General features: G+C 37.6%; 1 protein-coding gene across 1 annotated transcript in view; it reads left to right on the top strand.

The window, feature by feature from the left end:
- Nucleotides 1-18,209, top strand: part of STAM2 (signal transducing adaptor molecule 2) — a 90,541-nt gene extending 72,332 nt beyond the window's left edge. The window contains exons 12-14 of the mRNA XM_049773004.1: nucleotides 7,408-7,561; nucleotides 14,981-15,150; nucleotides 17,828-18,209. Of these exons, the coding sequence (XP_049628961.1) occupies nucleotides 7,408-7,561; nucleotides 14,981-15,150; nucleotides 17,828-18,056 (553 nt within the window). The 3' untranslated portion in view covers nucleotides 18,057-18,209. The remainder of the gene's footprint in view (nucleotides 1-7,407; nucleotides 7,562-14,980; nucleotides 15,151-17,827) is intronic.
- The last annotated feature ends 3,143 nt before the right edge of the window (nucleotides 18,210-21,352 follow it).

Raw genomic sequence — 21,352 nt, 5'->3', positions numbered from 1 at the left:
TCTTTCTTTTTTGGTTGACTTCCCACCTTTCATAGGGCTAGCTTAGGAGTTGTCCCAACTCCTTTGTCGGACCTTTCTGTGTTCCCCATCCACGTGAATAATTCTCTGAAGCTTCTATTCCATATCCACTTCATATAATTCTGTTTTCACTTATGTGCTATTTTTAGATTTGTTTGTGGATTTAGCCTTCCCTCTCTAATAGATTAGTTCTTTTGGGGAAGAGAACCGCATTTTCTGCTTAATCCTTTTGTATGTGTTGGGCACAGTTTAGTGAACATTTTTGTTGTTTTAGCATTCTCTCTCAGATTTTTGAAAGTGATTTCAAACAACACAGTTGTCAAGTACTTCAACCTAGTTCTTCTATTGTTTGTTGAAATGCTGGGCTATGTATATCTAATTCCTATAGTTAATTCTTAGTGGCACATTTGCTAGTATGGTCACTAGCAGAAAAACATGTCTGAAGCTTCCTTCCTATGTAATTTATAAGCGATACTTCTGAAAACAAAATTTTACCTTTTATTTTTTAACATGTACACATACAAAATATACATATCTTGTTTATAGCTTCCTGCAGGAACATAGTAGGTAAAAGGACATGTCTTGATAGAACTTAAGTTCTTAAGTCATTTATGTGGTAGCTCTTTCTTCTTCCTCTTCTCTCCCTGTGTTTATTTTTAAAATGCTTTAGTGAACAGGTTTGTAGGTGTTTAATTTTACTTTATTTCCTTTTATTTAAATACCTTGGTTAAAAATTTGTTTATGGGGGCTGGAGAGATAGCATGGAGATAGGGTGTTTGCCTTGCATAGTGAAGGACGGTGGTTTGAATTCCGGCATCCAATATGGTTCCCTGAGCCTGCTAGGGCGATTTCTGAGCACAGAGCCAGGAGTAACCCCTGAGCACTGCTGGGTGTGACCCAAAAACGAACAAACAAAAAAGTTGTTTATGATTTTCACTCTTAAAGTTTACACCACCCTTCACTAGTGAGCATTTCCTGCCACCCTCTCCCTGCCTGTCTCTCTCTCTCTCTCTCTCTCTCTCTCTCTCTCTCTCTCTCTCTCTCTCTCTCTCTCTCCCTCTCTCTCTCTCCCTCTCTCTCCCTCTCTCTCTCTCCCTCTTTTAGACACTGTGGTTTGTACTACTATTAATGAAGGGGTGAGGTATGCATATAATTTTATCTCTTGTTCAGCACCCAGATGTTGTCCAGAGTGATCAGTTCCAATTATCATTGTCATAGTAGACCCTTCTTTAACTGCACTCATCACTTTGTGGCAAGCTTCCTACCAGGGACTGGTCCTTCTGATCCTGATCTTTATTGCTTCTGCTTATTATTACCCTACTGTCTTTTATTTTTCTTATATCCCATAGATGAATGAGATTATTCTATGTCTGTTCCTCTCTCTCTAACTCATTTCACTCAGCAAAATAATCTCCAGGTCCATCCATGTATAAGAAAATTTCATGATTTAATTTTTCTAACAGCTGCACAGTATTCCATTCTATAGATATACCATAGTTTCTTTAGCCATTTATCTGTTGTTGGGTATCTGAGTTGTTTCTAGATTTTGGCTGTTGTGAAAAGTGCTACAATAAACACAGGAATGTAGAGGGTATTTTTGTATTGTGTTTTTGTGTTCCTAGGGTATATCTCTAGGAGTGGTATTGCTAGATCATAAGGAAACTTAAATTCCAGGGTTCTTTTTTTTTAGCAATCAATATATATATTGTTTTTCAGAAAGGCTGGACTAGATGGGATCCCCACCAGCAGTGAAAGAGAGTCCTTATATCCCACATCCATGCTAGCAGTGGTTGTTCTTGTTCTTTGTGTTATGTGTCACTCCGTGGTGTGAGATTATACCTCATTGTTTTGACTTCCAATTCCCTGATTAGTGATGTGGAACATTTTCCATGTGCCTTTTGACCATTTCTTTGAAGAAATGTCTGTTCATTTCTTCTCCCCATTTTTGGATGGAGTTAGATTTTTTTCCTTGCTGAGTTCTACTAGAGCCTTGTATATCTTAGCTATTATCAGATGGGGTATTGGGTGAATAGTTTCTTTTGTATCCTAGTCACTATTTCCTTTGAAGTGCAGAAGCTTCTCAATTTAATGTAGCACCATTTGTTTATTTCTGCTTCCACTTGCTTGGACACTGGTGTTTCCTCCTTAAAGATACCTTTAGTTTTAGTGTCATGGAGTGTTTTGCCTACATTTTCTTTTATATACCTTATAGTTCCAGGTTTGATATCAAGGTCTTTAATCCATTTTGATGTGATCTTTGTGCATTATGTTAGAGAGAGGTCTGAGTTTGCTTTTTTGCATGTAGCTGACCAGTTGTCCCAACACCACTTGTTAAAGAGGCTTTCCTTGTCACACTTTGTGTTTCTTGTCCTTTTATCAAAGATTAGTTGTATACCTAGGGGTCATTCTCAGAAAACTCAAGTCTATTCCATTGATCTGAGGGGTCTGCCTTATTCCAATACCATCCTCATTTTTAATGACTATTGCTTTATAATTCAATTTAAAATTGGAGAAAGTGATGCCTCCTATCTTCTTTGTTCTCAGGATTGCTTTAACTATTCTTGGGTGTTTATTGTTCCAAATGAATTTCAGTAGTATTTGATCCATTTCTTAGAAGAATGTCATGGGTATCCTTAGAGGGACTGCATAAAATCTGCACAATGCTTTGGGAAGTGTTACCATTTTAATGCCATTAATCCTGCCAGTCTGTGAGCAGGGCATATGTTTTCATTTCCTTGTGTCCCCTTTTATTTCTTGAAGTAGTGTTTTGTAGTTTCTTTGTTTAGATCTTTCACCTCTTTAGTTAAGTTGACTCCAAGGTACTTGATTTTCTGTGGGACAATTGTGGATGGGATTGATTTTTTTTATTGTCTCTTCTCTTTCATTATTTGTATATAAAAAAAAAAAACTATGGATTTTTCTATGTTAATCTTGTAACCTAACACTTTACTATAGAAATCTATTGTTTCCAGAAGTTTTTGGTAGAGTCTTTAGGATTTTCTAAATATAGTATCATGTCATCTGCAAACAGTGAAAGCTTGATTTCTTCCTTTCCTATCTGGATGCCCTATATTTCTTTTTCTTTTTCTTTTTTTTTTTTTGGTTTTCTGGGTTAGACCACCGTGCTCAGGACTTACTCCTGACTGCACTCAGAAGTCGCTCCTGGCAGGCTCGGAGGACCATATGGGATGCCAGGATTCAAATTGGGGTGTGTCCTGTGTTGGTCACATGTAAGGCTGTGCTATCACTTCGGACCCTTGGTATCTTTTTCTTTCCTTCTTGCTATGGCAGTACTCCAGTACTATGTTGTAGAAAAATGGCGAGAGGAGTAGCCTTGTCTTGTGTTAGATCTTATAGGAAAGGATTCATTAGTTTTTCTTCCATTGAGTATAATATTTGCCTTGGGCTTGTGGTAAATAGCCTTGACTATATTGAGAAAAGTTCCTTCCATTCCCAGCTTGCTGTGAGTTTATATCATGAACAGGTGTTGCACCTTGTCAAATGCTCTTTCTACGTCTACTAATAAGATCATATTTTTTTTTGTTGATATGGTGTATTATGTTGATTGACTTGTGTATGCTAAACTATCCTTGCATCTCTGGAATGAACCCTACTTGGTCATGATGTATGACCTTCTTATGAGGCATCACATCCTATTTGCTAGTATTTTGTTGAAGATCTTTGCATCTATACTTATCAGGGATTTTTTTGTTTTTGTTTTTGGGCCACACCTGTGATGCTCAGGAATTACTCCTGGCTATGTGCTCAGAAATCGCTCCTGGCTTGGGAGACTGTGTATGGAGTGTCAGGGGATCAAACCATGGTCAGTCCTAGGCTAGTGTGTGCAATGCAGACACCTTACATCCAGCACCACCACTCTGGCCCCTCATCAGGGACATTTTGCCTGTAGTTCTCTCTCTCTTTTTTTTTTTTTGGTTGCATTTTTGTCTGCTTTTGGTATTAGGATGATTAGAGATTGTTTCTGTTTCTTCAGTTTCCTGGAAGAACCTGAAAAGGATTGGTAGTAGGTTGGTTTGAGTCTAAAGTTTCTGAGATGTTGTTTATCCTGAAGCTATGTATCCTTCCTTCAAACTGAACCAAAGTCTGGCTGGGTGAAGTATCCTTGGGGGGACAATGGTGGTGCGAAAGTTGCCCTAGTGAAGGTGGGTGTGCACTTTATCACTGAAACCCAATTATGAACATGTTTGTAACCTGGTGTTTAAATAAATTATTAAAATAAGAATTAAGGAGAGATAACACAGTGGCGTTTGTCTTGCAAGCAGCCGATCCAGGACCAAAGGTGGTTGGTTCGAATCCCGCTGTCCCATATGGTTCCCCGTGCCTGCCAGGAGCTATTTCTGAGCAGACAGCCAGGAGTAACCCCTGAGCACTGCCAGGTGTGGCCCCAAAACAAAAAACAACAGCAACAAAAACAAAGAATTAAAATTATTAATATATTTAATTAAAATCTGTGCTTTAATAATAGAAGGTTAAAATATAAATGTAAAAATTCACCTAAATAGACTTAGAACATTAAATATAAAACATTTATTATTTTTAAAAGTATAAAGATCTTAGCAAGTTCAAAAGAACTGATTTTGTTTATAATTTGGGGTCACACTTGGAGGTGCTCAGGGCTTACTCCTAGCTCTGCACTCAGGTAAGGATTCTGGGGACCAAATGGGGTGCCAGGGATGGAACCTGGGTTAGCTCTGTGCAAGGTAAGCTATCAACTTACTATCTCTCTGACCCTAGTCTTAGTAGAGGGCAATCATAAGCTCCATGAGTGAGTGCTATGCTCAGTGGCAAAGTACTGAGAGTTTGTTTTGTCTTTAGAGAAGCTCCTTTAATGCTTAAAAAAAGAAAGTGATTTACTGTGCCAGGGCAGGAGGGAAAAAACAAAAATACAAAAAGCACAAAACCTTGGTTATTTTTTATATAAATATATATATTACCTTCATTTATTATTGTTATTATTATTTTTGATTTACCAATCAATTTTGGTCGATTTCTCTGTTTGGGTGTGATTATTGAAAGTGTAGTCCCCAATTATACTTATTTTTTTTTCTCTCTTCCTTTCTTCTCTTTCGTTATGTGCTATGCCATGTTTCTTAATTCAAGACCATGGCGTGATTTTTGTTTGTCTGTTTTTGTTTTTGTTTTTTTCTATTTGTTTGTTTGTTTGTTTTGTCTGCTCTTTGTGGTGCTTATCGATATAGCTGGAGCCCTCACTGGACATTTGACATTTCTTTTGGTACTAGTGGAGTGTTTCACCTTCTTTTTCTCCATTCCCAAATTGATGATGAGAGCCTTTAGAAGGACTCCGCCCATTTTCGGGGTATTAGACTCTTACCCCAGTTTATTACTTTTCTCTCCTTCAAACAAAACCACGCAACTTGAACTAGCTAGTCCTGACTCCAGTTAGAGGGGGAAATAAGGGAGGCATCAAGACCAAACAGGTGCAAGACTACTAAGTAGTGGGTTAGATACAGAGGAGACCACATATTCTAGCCGCCCTGGGGTGAGGGAAAAGGAAAAGGGAGGTAGGACAGAAACGAAGGTGTAGGGAGGACAATTTGGCGATGGGAATCCCCCCTGATTTTATGTAAATATGTACCTAAAATATTATTGTCAACAATATGTAAGCCACTATGATCAAAATAAAAATTTATATTAAAAAAAAAGAGAAAGAAAATAAAACTAAGTAAAAAGTTGGGTTTCTATACTTGTTAAAAAAAAAAAAAAAGAAAAAGAAAAGTGATTTTTGAGGCTATGAATTCCCTAAGCTGTTGCTTGTCCATGAAGTTTTGTATTTATTTTTCCAAGTCTAAATGATAGTCTAGCTAGCGAGATTTTTTCTTGGGGATATCTTTCATTTCATTAAGTTGTTTTTCACTTTATTTTTGTTTGTTCATTTATTTATTTATTTTTTGGTTTTTGGGTCACACCCAGCAGCGCTCAGAGGTTGCTCCTGGCTCAATGCTCAGAAATCGCTCCTGGCAGGCTCAGGGGACCATATGGGATGCTGGGATTCAAACCGCCAACCTTCTGCATGCAGGGCAAAGTCTACCTCCATGCTATCTCTTCGGCCCCTATTTTTGTTTATCTTTTAAACCATTTTCTTTCAACTTATTATAGTCTCATTTGTTAGAGTTTGTATCTTTGGTCTTGCTGCTTTCAGTACTCTGTATCATTCTGATTATAATGTGTCTTGGAGTTTTTCTATTTGGGACTATTTTTGCTGGACCTCTTCAGGCTTCTTGGATCTGGGTACCTGCGTTCTTCAGGTACACAGATAGATGCTAGATATTCTTATTCTTTAGCTGGTGGTTCTTTTTAAAAGTCAAATTTGCCTTTTTGTACTTCAGGGATCCTTATGATTTTTATATTTTTCTTCTTAAACTCATCCCATAATTCTCTGCTGTGATGTTCGGTTTTCATTCTTCTTTCCATCTTCTGTTGCTTTCTAGAGGCTTCTATGTTCTCATAGCTTCCGCTATCATTATTCTGCTGCTCAGGCCTTTTGCTAAGTATTTTTATTTCACTGGTCGTACTCTTCCTTTCTCTCATGTAGGTTTTTTTTTCCACCTTTTATACTTTCTGTTCTCTGCTGATTACCTGTGCCATTGTTTCTTTAATATTCAGCATGGTGCCTCTAAAATCATTGTCTGAGAGCTAATTGGTCCTGGTTGAGCCTTCTGTACTATTATTTTCACCCACTGAGTTTGGTAGGCTCCTGTACATTCTCCCTGTGTTTTCCTTTGCTTTGAGGGCTAGTCTTCATAGTTTGTCCCATTGGGAGTTTCTGAAGGAACAAACTGGATTTTGCTCAAAATTTCCTTCCTCGCTGATCCTTACTGACAGTAGGTATGAGTATACTTGGTGTGAGTGGAAGTGTGATCTGTAGAGTGTTGTGCTTATTGTTCAGGGTACAAGCAATGACAAGCAGAGTTGTGGCACAGTGTGTGGATGTGGTTCTGGAAGCTTGAGTGAGCACCGGAAGGTCTAAAGACTGAAAGTCTTTTTGCGTCTTTACTTAAATGCCTCATGGGGGCTCATTTTCTTGCTTAACTATTTTATTATGAAATGTTTAAATGAAAGTTTCTACTCTTAAATTAAGAAATGAGTCTTCAAAATTGAATTTTCAACAGAAACCTAGCTCCTAATTATGAGTTTATTTTATTTCATTAAATGTGCAAAGGATATGAGGCTAGTTATTACAAGAATTAAATGACTTCTTTCATTTTTCTTTTCTGAGTGTTCATTCATTTTATATAAGAATCCTTAAAATATGATTTCGAAGTGTATTTTATATTACAAGTAATTTGTAGTTCTTAATACATACTTAAGAACCTTGAATAATATTAAAGTGCCTTTCTTTTGTATTAGGAAACATTCAGAATTGTCTGAATTGAATGTGAAAGTCTTGGAAGCTTTGGAGCTGTATAACAAATTAGTGAATGAGGCACCAGTATATTCAGTTTATTCAAAGCTTCACCACCCAACCCATTACCCATCATCAACATCTGGGGTTCCAATGCAGGTAAGTGTAATTTTAGTCTAAAAATTTAAAAAAATTTAAGAGTTTTAAAATATTTATTGATGAATAAAGTGATAAATTTGGTACTGCAGAGATAATTCAGTGAATTTATCCATTTACTTAATAATATTTATCCATGTATTTATTGACTACCTGTACTTACTGAATACCTGCTTTACATGATGATCCCTGGTACTGCCTGATCCTATGAGCACCACTTGGAGTGAGTTGTAAGCACAGACCAAGGAAAAGTCCCACACCTGAGCAATACCAGGTGTGGATCAAAAACTGTAAACAAAATCATAAAACTCATTTTTTGTTAGCAGTAAATACTGACCAAAAATTGCTCACCAGACAAATTAAGACATCGGTGATTTATGAGTATAGTTTAGTTCATTTTGAACATAAAATGCTCATTAATTATGAGTGGGGAGTTTTGGAGTTTCATATGCTTTTATAAACATAAAGCATAGAGCTATTATAAAGTATAAGTTCTTAGATTTAGGACAGTGTCTGGATTGTGAAAATAGGGTATTATTCCTATGCTTAGCAATCAATACTGAATATTTTTCTTAAAATTTAGGGTAATATTTCTTTAACTTATGTGTTTATCTAAAAGGTTGGTTAAAGAATTTAATTTGTTCTCAGAGTATGCTTTAGGTTCTCTTACTTATACATGCTTGTTGGGGGCGGGGAGCGGGCAGTCTCTCAGAGACCATTCTGAGTATGGCTTGGGAGCCTTTCCCATTGGTGTTTGGGGATTGACACCAGGGCTCCTGCATGCAAAGCATTGCACTTAAGATCTTTGAGCCATCTGCTTATCGCTGTTTGCTATTTCATTTTTATTTTACTTTTACTTTTTATTTTGTTTTATTTTTTTATTTTTTGGGGCCATACATGGTGGTGCTTAGGGGTTACTCCTGGCTTCCCACAGGAAAAACTTGATGGGTCCAGGGAACCATATGATATTCCTGGAATTGAATCTGGGTTGGTCTTCTTCTGCAAGGTAAACACTCTGTCCACTGTACTTTCACTCCAGCCCATTTGTTATTTTAATAGGATCCATACTCGGTTATGTTTGGAGCCACTATACTAGCTGTGTTCTGCCACTTGATGTTTTCTTATGTTTCTTAGATGCAATATTTAAAATATTCCAAATTTAGAGATAATGCAGACATGAAGTATCACATGGCAATTCCATCAGCTTTTGATTAATAGCATCTTCTCCCAGGACTTTATATTGCTTCTGTGCTTTCCAGCTCAGTTCCTTAATTTTTTTTGCTCTCCAATATTCTGAAGCCCTTTTCAAGTTTCATCTAGTAAGTGGTTGAATTTAGAATGAGCGAGATGAATAAATTTCATGTTAATTTATAAAAGTTGGTATGTAAGGGAGTGTGTGAAGGAGAAACCAAGGAGGAAAGATACAATGTGGGTGCATATTCTAGGTACTTGACACAATATAATTGTTAAGTAAAAAAAGAAGAGTTACTATGGTAACTGTCACATCAGATGAGATGCATTTGTCAAATATACCTTGGCCTGAACTTTTGCAAATGATGAAAGTCATTACACATGAGGGTAGAAAGGCTATCTGGGTTCAAAAGACAGCTGGGGTTTATTCAATAAGGCCTCTATTTCTAAAGAGTCACTGGCTGCTGTTGTGAAAATAGAAAAAAGAATTGGATGTAGGGCATTTGCCTTGCATGTGACTGACCAAGGTTCAAATCCTCATCATCCCCAAACCTTGCCAGGAGTAACCCCTGAGCAACACTGGGTATGACCCAAGAACCAAAAAGAAAGAAAATGGAACAAAATAGAAATAGACAATTGTATAACAGAACATAGATGTTGTATCTGCTGTTTTGCATGCCTGTAAAGCATTACCATTTCCCTCTCAGGGTTTTGTGCTTAGTTGCATATTACTTATAATTTATGCACTATCAATGAGCATGAAACTTTTTCTTTTTTTCTTTTTTATTCTTGGTTTTTGGATCACACCCGGCAGCATTCAGGGGTTACTCCTGGCTCCAGGCTCAGAAATCGCTCCTGGCAGGCTCGGGGGACCATATGGGATGCCAGGATTCGAACCAATGACCTCCTGCATGAAAGGCAAATTTCTTACCTCCATGCTATCTCTCCAGCCTCTTTCATTTTTTTTTTAAGTTAGCTTTTGAACTGAGAGAGATCGTCCAAAGATGAGGACTGTCATTTGTGGGGTATAAGAAAAATAAAAGATAGTATAGTAATAATACCTAGAGACAATAGAGATGAGAACCAAGAGGACCAGTCCATGGTAGGAAACTTGCCATGAGTGTCCAATGCAGTTAGGGTAGTTGAATGGTCAATCCACTGTGAAAATGATAGTTGGAACTGGGGCCGGAGAGATAGCATAGAGGTAAGGTGTTTGCCTTTCATGCAGAAGGTCATTGGTTCGAATCCCGGCATCCCATGTGGTCCCCCGAGCCTGCCAGGAGCGATTTCTGAGCCTGGAACCAGGAGTAACCCCTGAGTGCTGCCGGGTACAACCCAAAAACCAAAAATCAAAAAAAAAAAAAAATGATAGTTGGAACTGATCACTTTGGACAAGAACTGAGTGCTGAAGGGAGATAAGTGATGTGTATGATGCCCCTTTGTTAGCAGTAATGCAAACCACTGTGTCAAAAAAAAAAAAAGAAAGGAAGGAAGGAAGGAAGGAAGGGAGGGAGGGAGGGAGGGAGGGAAGGAAGGAAGGAAGGATGGACGGAAGGAAGGAAGGAAGGAAGGAAGGAAGGAAGGAAGGAAGGAAGGAAGGAAGGAAAGGAAGGAAGGAAGGAGGAAAGAAAGAAAGAAAGAAAGGAAGGAAGGAAGGAAGGAAGGAAGGAAGAAAGAAAGAAAGAAAGGAAAGAGAGAGAAAGAAAGAAAGAAAGAAAGAAAGAAGAAAGAAAGAAAGAAAGAAAGAATGAGAGAGAGAAAGAAAGAAAGAAAAGAAAGAGAAAGAAAGAAAGAAAGAAAGAAGAAGAGAAAGAGAAGAGAAGAGAGAAGAGAGAGAAAGAAAGAGAAAGAAAGAAGAGAGGAGAGAGAAAGAAAGAAAGAAGAAAGAAGGAGGAAGGAGAGAAGAAAAGAGAAAGAAAGAAAGAAAGAAAGAAAGAAAGAAGAAAAGAAAGAAAGAAAGGAAAAGAAAGAAAGAAAAGAAAGAAAGAAAGAAAGAAGAAAGAGAAAAGAAAGAAGAAAGAAAGAAAAAAAAGAAAGAAAGAAAAGAAAGAAGAAAGGAAAGAAAGAAGAAGGAAGGAAGGAAGGAAGGAAGGAAGGAAGGAAGGAAGGAAGGAAGAGAGAGAGAGAAGAGAAAGAAAGAAAGAAAGAAAGAAAGAAAGAAAGAAAGAAAGAAAGAAAGGAAGAAAGAAAGAGAAAAGAAAAAAGAAAGAAAGAAAGAAAGGAAAGAAAAGAAAGAAAGAAAAAAGAAAAGAAAAAAGAAAAGAAAAGAAAGAAGAAGAAAGAAAGAAAGAAGAAAGAAAGAAAGAAAGAAAGAAAAAGAAAAGAAGAAAGAAAGAAAGAAAGAAAGAAAGAAAGAAAGAAAGAAAGAAAGAAAGAAAGAAAGAAAGAAGAAAGAAAGAAAGAAAAAGAAAAGAAAGAAAAAAAAAGGGTGGCGAGTAAATGCCTGCCCTAGAAGCAGGTAGGAATTAGGGTGGGAGAGGGTGACAGGAAACTGAGGACACTGGTGGCGGGAAATGTGCATTGGTAAAGGGTGATGTACATTGTATGACAGATTCAATCATGAACATTTTGTAATCACAGTGCTTAAATAAAGTAGTTATTAAAAAAAACTATTTTGGAGCTGGAGTGGTGGCGTGGTGGTAGGGCATTCGCCTTGCACGCGGCCGACCTAGGATGGATCTCGGATTGATTCCCCAGTGTCCCATATGGTCCCTCGAGCCAGGAGTGATTTCTGAGCTCAGAGACAGGAGTAACCCCTGAGCGTTATCGGGTGTGGCCCAAAAACCAAAAAAAAAACAAAAACAAAAACACCCAAAAAAACCTTTCTTGTAATACAAAAATAATATCCCAATTCAATTCACAAAAGGACTAGGGATGAACTGACACTTTTCCCCCAAAATGTGATATGACCAACATATCACATATATGAAAAATATCACTCATGATTAAGAAAATGCAAATCAAGAAAACATTGAGAAATTATTGCATGCTAATGAGAATGGCACATATCAAAAAGTTTGGAAGTGTTAAAAAGCTGTGAGAAGAAAGAAAACCCCATTCATTATTGGTGGGGATGTTATCTGGTACATCCTCTATAGAAAGCAATATGAGATATCTCAAAAAAAAAAAAAGATCGGAATAGAATTTTGATATGACCAGCAATAACACTTCTTGGCACTAAGTTCATAGTGCATAGCCAAGATATGGATGCAGACCAAATGTCAAATTAAGGATGAATGGATCATGAACTTGTGGTATATTCAGTGGAATATTACTTACATAGCTATAATGAACAGTGCAATTTGCTGTAACAACATAATAATCCAATTTGCTGCAAAGTGGATGGAACAGAAAGATATCTTGTTAAATGAAGTATGCCAGAAGAAGAGTAAACAAAACGTTATTATTAAAAATAAAAAAGATGTGGAGTGTGCATGGCACCTTTGAGACCCAAGTGCTGAATGATCAGGCCCATGCAGCTAAACCAAGTGTTTCAGAAAATGGTACCTGAGCCCCAAATTACTGCTGGGTTACCCACTCCCTCAAAAATACATTAGTGTTCTGGATCAGAGTTGTAACTTGATTGTAGTGCATATGCTTCATATATTCATATATATATAAGCCCTTGAATTCTATCCACAGCACCAAAAATACCCTCCAAAAGGAAAAAGTTAGCTTACTGTCAGTTAGATTCTTCACAAACTCTTTATAGGGGTAGGGGGTCATAGATTGAAGGTTGCTTTTTGTTTTGTTTTTGTTTGAGGCCATACCTGGCAGAACATGGAGGTTATTTCAAGCTCTGTGCTTGGGGAGTTGCTCTGGGTGGTGCTCGGGATCACTCCCAGTAGTGCTTGGGAGAACCAGTAAGGGCCTCTCATGTGCAGAGCACGCATGTGTTCAGCTCACTGAGGTAGTTCTTCAGCCCTTTGAAACTCTTATCTTAAAATAATAAAATTATCACTATGTACCATAAATATAGCTGTGAAAGACTTATAATTCACATGGGTCTCTAAAAATTATTTTTAGAAATAAAATAAATAAAATTATTATTTTAAGGGTGGTGTTCTTTATATGACTGAAACCCAAACACAATCATGTATGTAATCAAGGTGTTTAAATAAAAAAAAATAAAATTAAAAAAAAAGATAATAAAATAATAAGCTTTATTTATTCTTACTTTAAAAAAAGAAACTCAGGGCCAGAGAGAGAGCATGGAGGTAAGGCATTTGCCTTTCATGCAGAAGGACGGTGGTTCGAATCCCGGCACCCCATGTTCCCCTGGGTGATTTCTGAGCATAGAGCCAGGAGTAAGCCCTGAGCACTGCCGAGTGTGACCCAAAAACCAAAAACCAAAAAAACAAACAAAAAAAAACCCCTCTTTATATGTAGTAGCCTCTGGACTTTTCAAAAGCTCCTATTCTGATTTTGGCAAAAATCTATACTGAAAAAGGTTAAAGTGATATGCCAAGTTTACTTCATCTGGAAAGGCTGCTCAGGATCCTAAATACAGTAGTCTGCCCACAGTCTCAGCCTGTTGTCAGTGGATTGGTCCCATCTGCCACGGATGCCATAAGATTGTATCAAATTGGGGCTGAAGCGAGAGAACAGCAGGTAGGGCTCTTTCATTACATGCTGCCATGTCATTTCTCATATTCTAAATTTTTACATCTTTGTGGCCTTTTATTTGGTTTGTTTGATTTGGAGCCCCACCTAGTGGTGTTGGAGAGATAGTTCAACATGCTGAATACAAGCAAGAACCCATTATTGTTCTGTACCACATGACCCCTGAGCATTTGCCAGCAGTGACTTTCAAGCATGGAGTCAGTACTAGCCTGGTTCTGGAAAAAGATCTCTGATTTAAAAGCCAAGGATGCAGAGGGATGATGCATATGCTTTGCATATAGGATCCCTAGTTTCAATCCCCTGTACTGCATGCATGCTTCCCAGAGCACCAAACTGAGAATAGCCCTAATCACTGCTAGTTATGGTCAAAAAAACCCAAAAATTAAAAAAAAACTTAATATAAAGCTGGACTTCTGAGTTACTCTATGCCATATTTATTAACCATAAGGTTCTCAAATAGCTGCTATCTTATTATTATACTGTTGAGCGAGAAAAAAATATCCTGACCATTGTTGAATGGAAATCACATTATCTAAGGACCTGTCACATATCATTTTACCTAAAATCAGCTGTTTCCAAGAAGCTATGGACAGTGTTCAGTGAGGACTTACCATATATTGTATCAAATGCTATATGGGGAAGCCTATCCTTAAGGAGATGATACACTGAAATTTAAGTAGGGGCAAAAATATTTATGGGATTTGACCATTCTTCTGTTTCCTGATAATGCATCTTCTCCTTCACCATGGTTCATTACTTTTGGCCTACCTAGACTAATGACCTGAAATAAAGGATATATAGCCATACAAAACCTCAACCCTTCTCTGATACTATTTGTTTTCCAGCTTGTTCTAAGTTTTGTTCTTGGAAAGAAGGACTTGAGTAAAGTTGAAATGGTGTTAATGGCATCATTGTGATGGTGACTTGAAGTGATGCTAGGCTACCTTGCAAGAGAATGCACAAGTTTCATTGGGGGGGGGGGTGGGAGTGAGTGGGATGCTCTGGGGTTACTCCTGGTGAGTTTGAGGAGCCATATGGGATACCAGAATCAAACTTAATTTGACTATCTTGCAAGGCAAACACTCTACCTATTGTTTTTCACTCTAAACCTTCTTTTTTTTTCTTTCTTGGAGCCATAACCAACATACTATTCCTGGCTCTGTGCTCAGGGGTGACCCCTGGAGGTAATGCCATAGTATGATGCCAGATTCAAACCAGGATTGGCCACCTGTAAGGCTAATACTGTACAACTTTACCATGTCATCTCTAAAGATGTTTAGTTTTCTGTGACTTTTCAGGAAGATATAATAGGAAGCCAAGTAATCAGAAGCTGGGATGAATTCTAGCCTGCCACTTAAAAAATATATCATCTCCCTTCCTCCAGTGCCCCCTGCAAAATAAATGAACAATTAAATGAGTCATAAGTTTTCATGGATTTGGCATTGTGAGTTGAAAGATTTCCACTTATTATGCTAGGGTGGATAGAGTGGTGGAACCAGATTGCTTATGAAGATACTTTATGTAATTCTTATTTTAGGTAAGTCATAAAGTTTTAAATAGATTATTAGGCAGATGTTTGGAAGATCACCTTTTCTCTTTGTTTAACAGGCATATCCAGTCCAGTCACATGGAGGAAACTATATGGGTCAAAACATTCACCAAGTCTCTGTTGCCCAAAACTACAGCCTTGGACCAGATCAGCCAGCTCCACTGAGATCTTTACCTCCAAATATAAATTCTTCAGTAACAACACAGCCTATTCAGCCGCCATATTTAAGGTAAGTTTTGGGGGAACTGTTTTAGTTTTTTTATAATTACGTACATTAAGCTTTCACAGAATGTGGGAGTAGAGTTATAGTACAGTAGGTTAGGGCATGTGTGTTGCATGTAGCCAACCTGGGTTCAATCTAGCATTCCATATGGTCCATGAATTCCACTAGAAGTGCTCCCTGAGCACAGAGCCAAGAATAAGCCCCTAGCACCACCAGATGTAGCCAAAACCAATTCTCCCTTTCTACAGTTTTTATTTTTTTTCACAGAATGTTTATTTTGTAGCAAAAATTTTGTCTCTTAATATTACAATAGTAAGTTCTAAAATGGCCACACAGGGCTGGACAGATAGTACAGTGGGTAGGATGCTTGCCAAGCTTGTGGCCAACATAGGTTCTATCCCTGGCATCCTGTATGACCCTGGAGCACTGCCAGAAGTAAAACCTAAGTGCAGAGCCAGGTGTAAGCCCTGAGCATTGTTGGGTGTGGCCCCAAAACCTAAATAAATAAAGCCTGTCCTTTTATATTTCATGAAGTCAGAATGATGCTACTATTAGCTTTGCTGTCCATACTGAGATGGCTGCCCCAACCTAGGCTAAGAACTCTGCTGTAATCAAGTTAGCAAAGTAGTCCCAGAGCTTGGAATAGCTCCAAAGTACTGCTAAATGTGGCCCCCCTAAACTTTAGTAAAATCACAAAGCTGTGGTTACTTTGATTCTTTTTACTTTTGGCTTGGTTTTGGGTCTATAGCTGACAATGCTTTCCCTTGGGGTCCACCTTCACCTACCTCAGTGTTCAAGGGTCAATCTTGATGTCAGGAGGGGACTATATGTTACTGAGGATTGAACCTAGGACTGCTAACATACAAAGCATGTGTTAAGCATGTTGAGTTATTTCTCTAGCCCAAATGTCATTTTGCTTTTTTGATTTGTTTAGTTTTAAACCATACCTGGTGGTATTCAGGGACTATTCCCAGCTCTGTGCTCCAGGAACCACATATGGTACCAGGACTCAAATCCTGTTCTCCTGAATTCAAAGCCTATGCTCAGCCTATCAAGCTGTCTTTCTGGCTTGTTACTTCTAAGTATTCAGAGAAGTGTTTTTAATGAAGCTAGGGAAATAGCTCAGAGTTTGGCTGGAATATATGCTTTTGTGAAGGAGCCCTGGTTTCAGTCCCCACACTATATGGTCCCCCAAGCACTGAGGCAGTAGTAGCCCCAGCACCTCCAGGGTGGCCTAAAAATGAAAAAAAAAAAAAAAAAAAAAAAAAAAGAAAGAAAGAAAAGAAAGGCGTTTTCAAGCTGCAAATTTATGACCTAATTTGTTCTCCAAATCATGCTCTGAAAATCATTGATGAAATCTTGCTTTTTTTTTTGAAATCTTGCTTTCTTTTAACTTTGCTTTATCACACAAAATGTCACTTTCTATGAGCATGTGTTGATGATCTTGTTGATCTCTTCCTACTCTTAAATCCCGAGTCATTAAGTGTTAGATATCTAACAAATAAATCTGTTTCTATTTATGTTTATTTAGTTCAATTAAAATGTTAAATTTTGTCATCCTGGGTGATACAGGAGGGGGAAACTTTGAAACAGTATAGACAATCATTCTGTATTGTAAGTTATATATTTAGTGTAATTTTAAATTGTGTATATGTTAGAAGAAATGTATGCCATAGTAATTGTAGGAGCTTACCAAGCCCTATGATTTGGTTTGATATTTTTTTTAAATTTGTATTAATGTTAATGTTAATAAATTTAGCAAAATAAAATGATGCTAATAAATGTTGTCTTAATGTTAATAAACTGGGTCAGTACTATCAGGATTCCATGGGATTACACCAACTTTTTAATGCATTTTTATGGGAATTCTAATTAATCTGAGGGGCAGATTTGAAAGTATCCTACCAAAGAAAAACAAGTGTAACAAACTTGTAGGGGAAAGCAACACAGGGTTGAGAGCTGGGGGAACTTGGTGAAAAGTGTGATTGAGCTTGGGATCTGTTTCTATAGCTCACCAGAGATACCAATCAAACAGATTGCTTCTTTTCAGACTATTATTGTTGTTATTTTGGGCCATACCCAGCAGTGCTCAGGGGTCCCTACTAGTGGGTTCATGAGACTATCTATATGAGACGCTAGGAATTGAATCCTGGTCAGTTGTGGGCAAGTGAAATGCCCTACGTTCTGGACTATATGTCCAGCCCCTCTTCAAACTATTTTAAAATGTTTTTGGTGAGAGGTTTGGCAGGAAAATTTAATATGCCTTAGAATTTTATATTTCATTTCCTTTGGGGTATGTTCTTCATGCCAGATAGAACAAGTATGGGGGCCAGAGTGTAAGCACAGCAAGTAAGGGTCTATGCCTTGTATGCAGTCAACCTGAGTTTGATCCATTGCATCCCATATGGTATATTGCACACCTCCAGAAGTGATTCCTGAGTGTAGAGTTGGGAGGGAGAGAGAGAGAGGGAAGAGTGTAGGCCCCAAGAAATAAATGGGGGGGGAGGGAGGCCCAAAGAAGGAAAGAAAAAAATTACATAACTAGTGTTGGGTAAATTAGAAGAGGTTTTTTTTGTTTTTTTTGTTTTTTTAATTTTTTTTTTTCTTGTGATGTTATTCTCTCTGGCTCTAACCCAGATAATGCAAAGTAAGTAAGGTTTTCTTCTTAACCATTTGTTCATAGCACTGGACAAGATACAGTTTCCAATTCTCCGTATATGAACCAGAACTCTAACCTTCAACCAGTTCCTGGTCCAGCAGCCTATTCTCAGCAGATGGGGGTACCCGTGGACATTTCCTCTTACCAGAGCACTACTTCTGGCCTGCCACAGCTGGCTGGCTTCCCGGTGGTGGTTCCATCTCCCTCAGTTGCACAGCAGCAGACAAGTTACCACCAGCAGCCTCTTCTTTAGAACTGAACTCAGCAGTTTTGGCTTTGGGGTGTTGTTTTGTTGTGTGGTTGTGTTTTTTTGTTTTTTGTTTTGGAGGGGTTGGGGAAGCTTCACAGTTCCTTCAGCCTTGTGATTCCAATCCAGAAATACTGAAAGAAAATCATTTTCTTCTTCAACACTAAAGGAACATAAATAAAGCACAAAAACCGTATCTTATTGTCCTAGGCAATTTTTTCTCCCCACTACAATATCTTAGAAGTCAACTTTTGCTTTGCTGCCAGTTAGTTTTGTCTTCCCTTAAAATGTCTCTAGGGGAAGGGGAGGCATCCCACAGAAGCATCGTATCTCTGCCCTCAGAGGTGGCCTCTGGAGCACTGCTGGGTACGGCCCTTATTAAAGAAACATTCTAGGGCCAGGATATAATACAGAGGTCAGAGTGCTTTCCATAAAATGCAGCCAGCCCTGGGTACATCCCCAGCATCACTTATGGTCCCCACAAACACTGACTTTTGAGCAAAGAGCCAGGAGTTGCCCCTAAGCATCAATGTGTGTGGTTCACCTCCCTACCCCAAATTTTTTACATAAATTTGGACATCCAAAAAACAGTAGATTTAAGACAGTACAAAGAGCTTAAATAGGAGTGTTAAGATTTTATTTTAAATAAATTGCCATTTACTCCTAAAATGTCAAGATAATTTAAAACTATTTTAAAAAATTTTTGTCTGCATTTTTTGGGGGGAGTACCTTCTCAGTAGTGCTGGAGTCCTCCAGGGCTACAGCTGGCAGTACTCAGGGCCATGTGATACCAGGGATCCAACCCAGGGTCCTGGACATACTAGTCATGTACTCTAGTTCTTTGACCTTTCCCCCAGTCCTCTGCATGTTTTGTTTTCTTCATTTTCCCCCAGAGTTTTTCCACATGCTATTATTTTAAAAGGCGAATATCTTTCGGGGTTAGCACTTAACTTGCCAACAAATTTCCTTTTGGCTCCTTAAATTACAGTTGTGTTTGTTGTACTGTCAGTTTTGTTCCCAGTGTTATGTTGAATAATAATTAGCATATAATTGTCTACAGAAGCAAGAGCTGTTTGGGAGGAACAAAATTGTTTTCAGTTCTTAATGGCAAAGCCTCTGGTAAGTGCAGATGTGTAGGAAATCTCCCAGCCTTCCCCCAGTCATGCTATCACTGGGCTAAGGAATGCCCCACTCAACTATTGCTATTTCCTGGAGAAAAACATGTTTCCCTCCAACAACACCTGGTGTTTAGAATAGCCACTGATGACCTTTTCAAGTGACTTTGGTCATTTCGTAATGAAGACGTGGTTCATTTTTTTTTCCTTTCTGCAATGTGGTGTACAGAGATTCTGTCTGCCTTTTTTTTTTTTATTGATGGTATGTAAATTTGAGCCCTGTGACTTTCCAAATACTTTGATGTGATATGTAAGCCAAGCACATGAGTGAGTTTTTATTGATGTGTGGGTAGTGTTTAACAACCTGAGTTGTTTAACTTGAGTACTATTGCTATTAAGTACCAGGCTCTTAGCGAATATGATGGGCCCTTCCTTTCAGAAGTAGATCTAAGGAGTTGGAGGATAGCACAGGGATTAGGAATCTTGCCTTGCATGCAGCCAATCCTATTTCAAGCCCCCAAACTGCATACTGTCCCCTGAGCACACAGCCAGAAATAAGCTCTGATCACCACAGGGTGTAGGCCCCCAACCCACCTGCCAAAAAGAAGTTGTAAATTTGACTCTGTGGATTAAAAGTCAGTGGGTTTGTAGAAGGGAACAGATAGGAAGATAGGAGGGTATTAAGACAGTTTTTCTAAAAATAAGCCTACATTTTAAATTAGTGTGTAGTGTTAATGATTTCCACAAACTGTAGGAGTTAAAGAGAAAGCCAGTAGGGATAATTTTTCATCCCCCAAATTTATGTACCTCATTATCTACCAACTTTTTAGATAATACAAAAATAGAAGATGTAAATACATATAGTTACATATACATGATATTTAGACTGAGAAAAGCAGTGGACATAAGTTTAGTTTTTAAACATGTACTTGCCTGGAAGTAAGATTTCTGAGTGGATGGTTGTTTTATGTTTACTTGTTTTAGGGTCTCATCTAGTGTTGCTCAGGGCCTACACCTCAGTGGTGCTGAGGGCACCTTGCAGGTTAGAACCGAGCTTTTCAAATGCATAGCATGTGCTCCAGTCTGTTGAACCATTTCTCCCTGAGCTCTCTCTCTGAACCTTCTTTGTTGGTTTTTAAAGAAAGCCTGTGTGACCTTTCCATTTAATCCATTTGAAGAAAATACTCTGTAAATTTTACATTATTTATTTATGGAAAGTTAAAGACTGTTCCTTTTTTGAAGAAACTGCATCCTAGAACACAAAATAGTCTGTATATCAGTTGTTCTGTATCTAAAAGAAAAAGAAACAGTATTTGGAAACCCAGTTTTTATCATTGTTTTAGTTGATAAATGAGTAACTGGAAAGTTTTAACCTGTAATGTCTCATGTTTTGTTTTTTTTTACCCAATATTTCTCTTCCATGTAAATTCAGTTATATACTTATTAAAGAAATCAAAAGATGGCACCTTACATACAAGTCTTATAAATGAAAACAAAACAAAAGGTGCTTTTAATAATAATATTAGAATATATGGAAAAATCATACATTTTCTCCCAAACAGTATTTAATAGTTCAATGTTTGTATATATTTAGTGTATAATTGTTAATGAATTATAAAAGCTTAATTCTGCCTGTCTTTAAACCAATATAAGTACTATGTACCTACTAAATTGAGATTATCCATTAAACATATGACATGTCTGTATTTTGGCATTACCTGTGAAAATTTATACATCCAGAAGTTTCCTGACCCTCTTCAAAATTATTTTTGTCATACTGTTATTTTCTGTTGCAGGTTGTTGGTAGTCCAGAAATATTATTAAATCTGTGTACTGAAATATTTTTGGTATTAAAGAAATGCAGGGTTGTTCTTTTTCTTTATCCATGGTCTGTGGGTTGTATTTATTTTAAGACCTGTTTATAATTAAATGTTTTCTGCCAAAGGAATGGTCTGCATTTTCATAAGAAATCTGGGAACTTTTGAAAGAATTCCTAAAACTTTATAATAAAATTTATTTTTACTAATGTAGAACAAATTTTACCTTGGTGTTAGTTAATATATGTGAAGTAGATGTTCTTATATAATTTGAAAAATGTATGGTCTACCAGCATTGTCTTGTACATTTGTAACAAAATTAGCTAAACATTACTTATGTATAATTAGGATTTGAATTAGTTGAAGACAC

The sequence above is a fragment of the Suncus etruscus genome, chromosome 5 (assembly GCF_024139225.1).
Source record: "Suncus etruscus isolate mSunEtr1 chromosome 5, mSunEtr1.pri.cur, whole genome shotgun sequence".
Lineage (NCBI taxonomy): Eukaryota > Metazoa > Chordata > Mammalia > Eulipotyphla > Soricidae > Suncus > Suncus etruscus.
The sequence above is the reverse complement of the archived record's forward strand: the minus strand, read 5'-3'. Positions and strand labels throughout refer to the sequence as shown.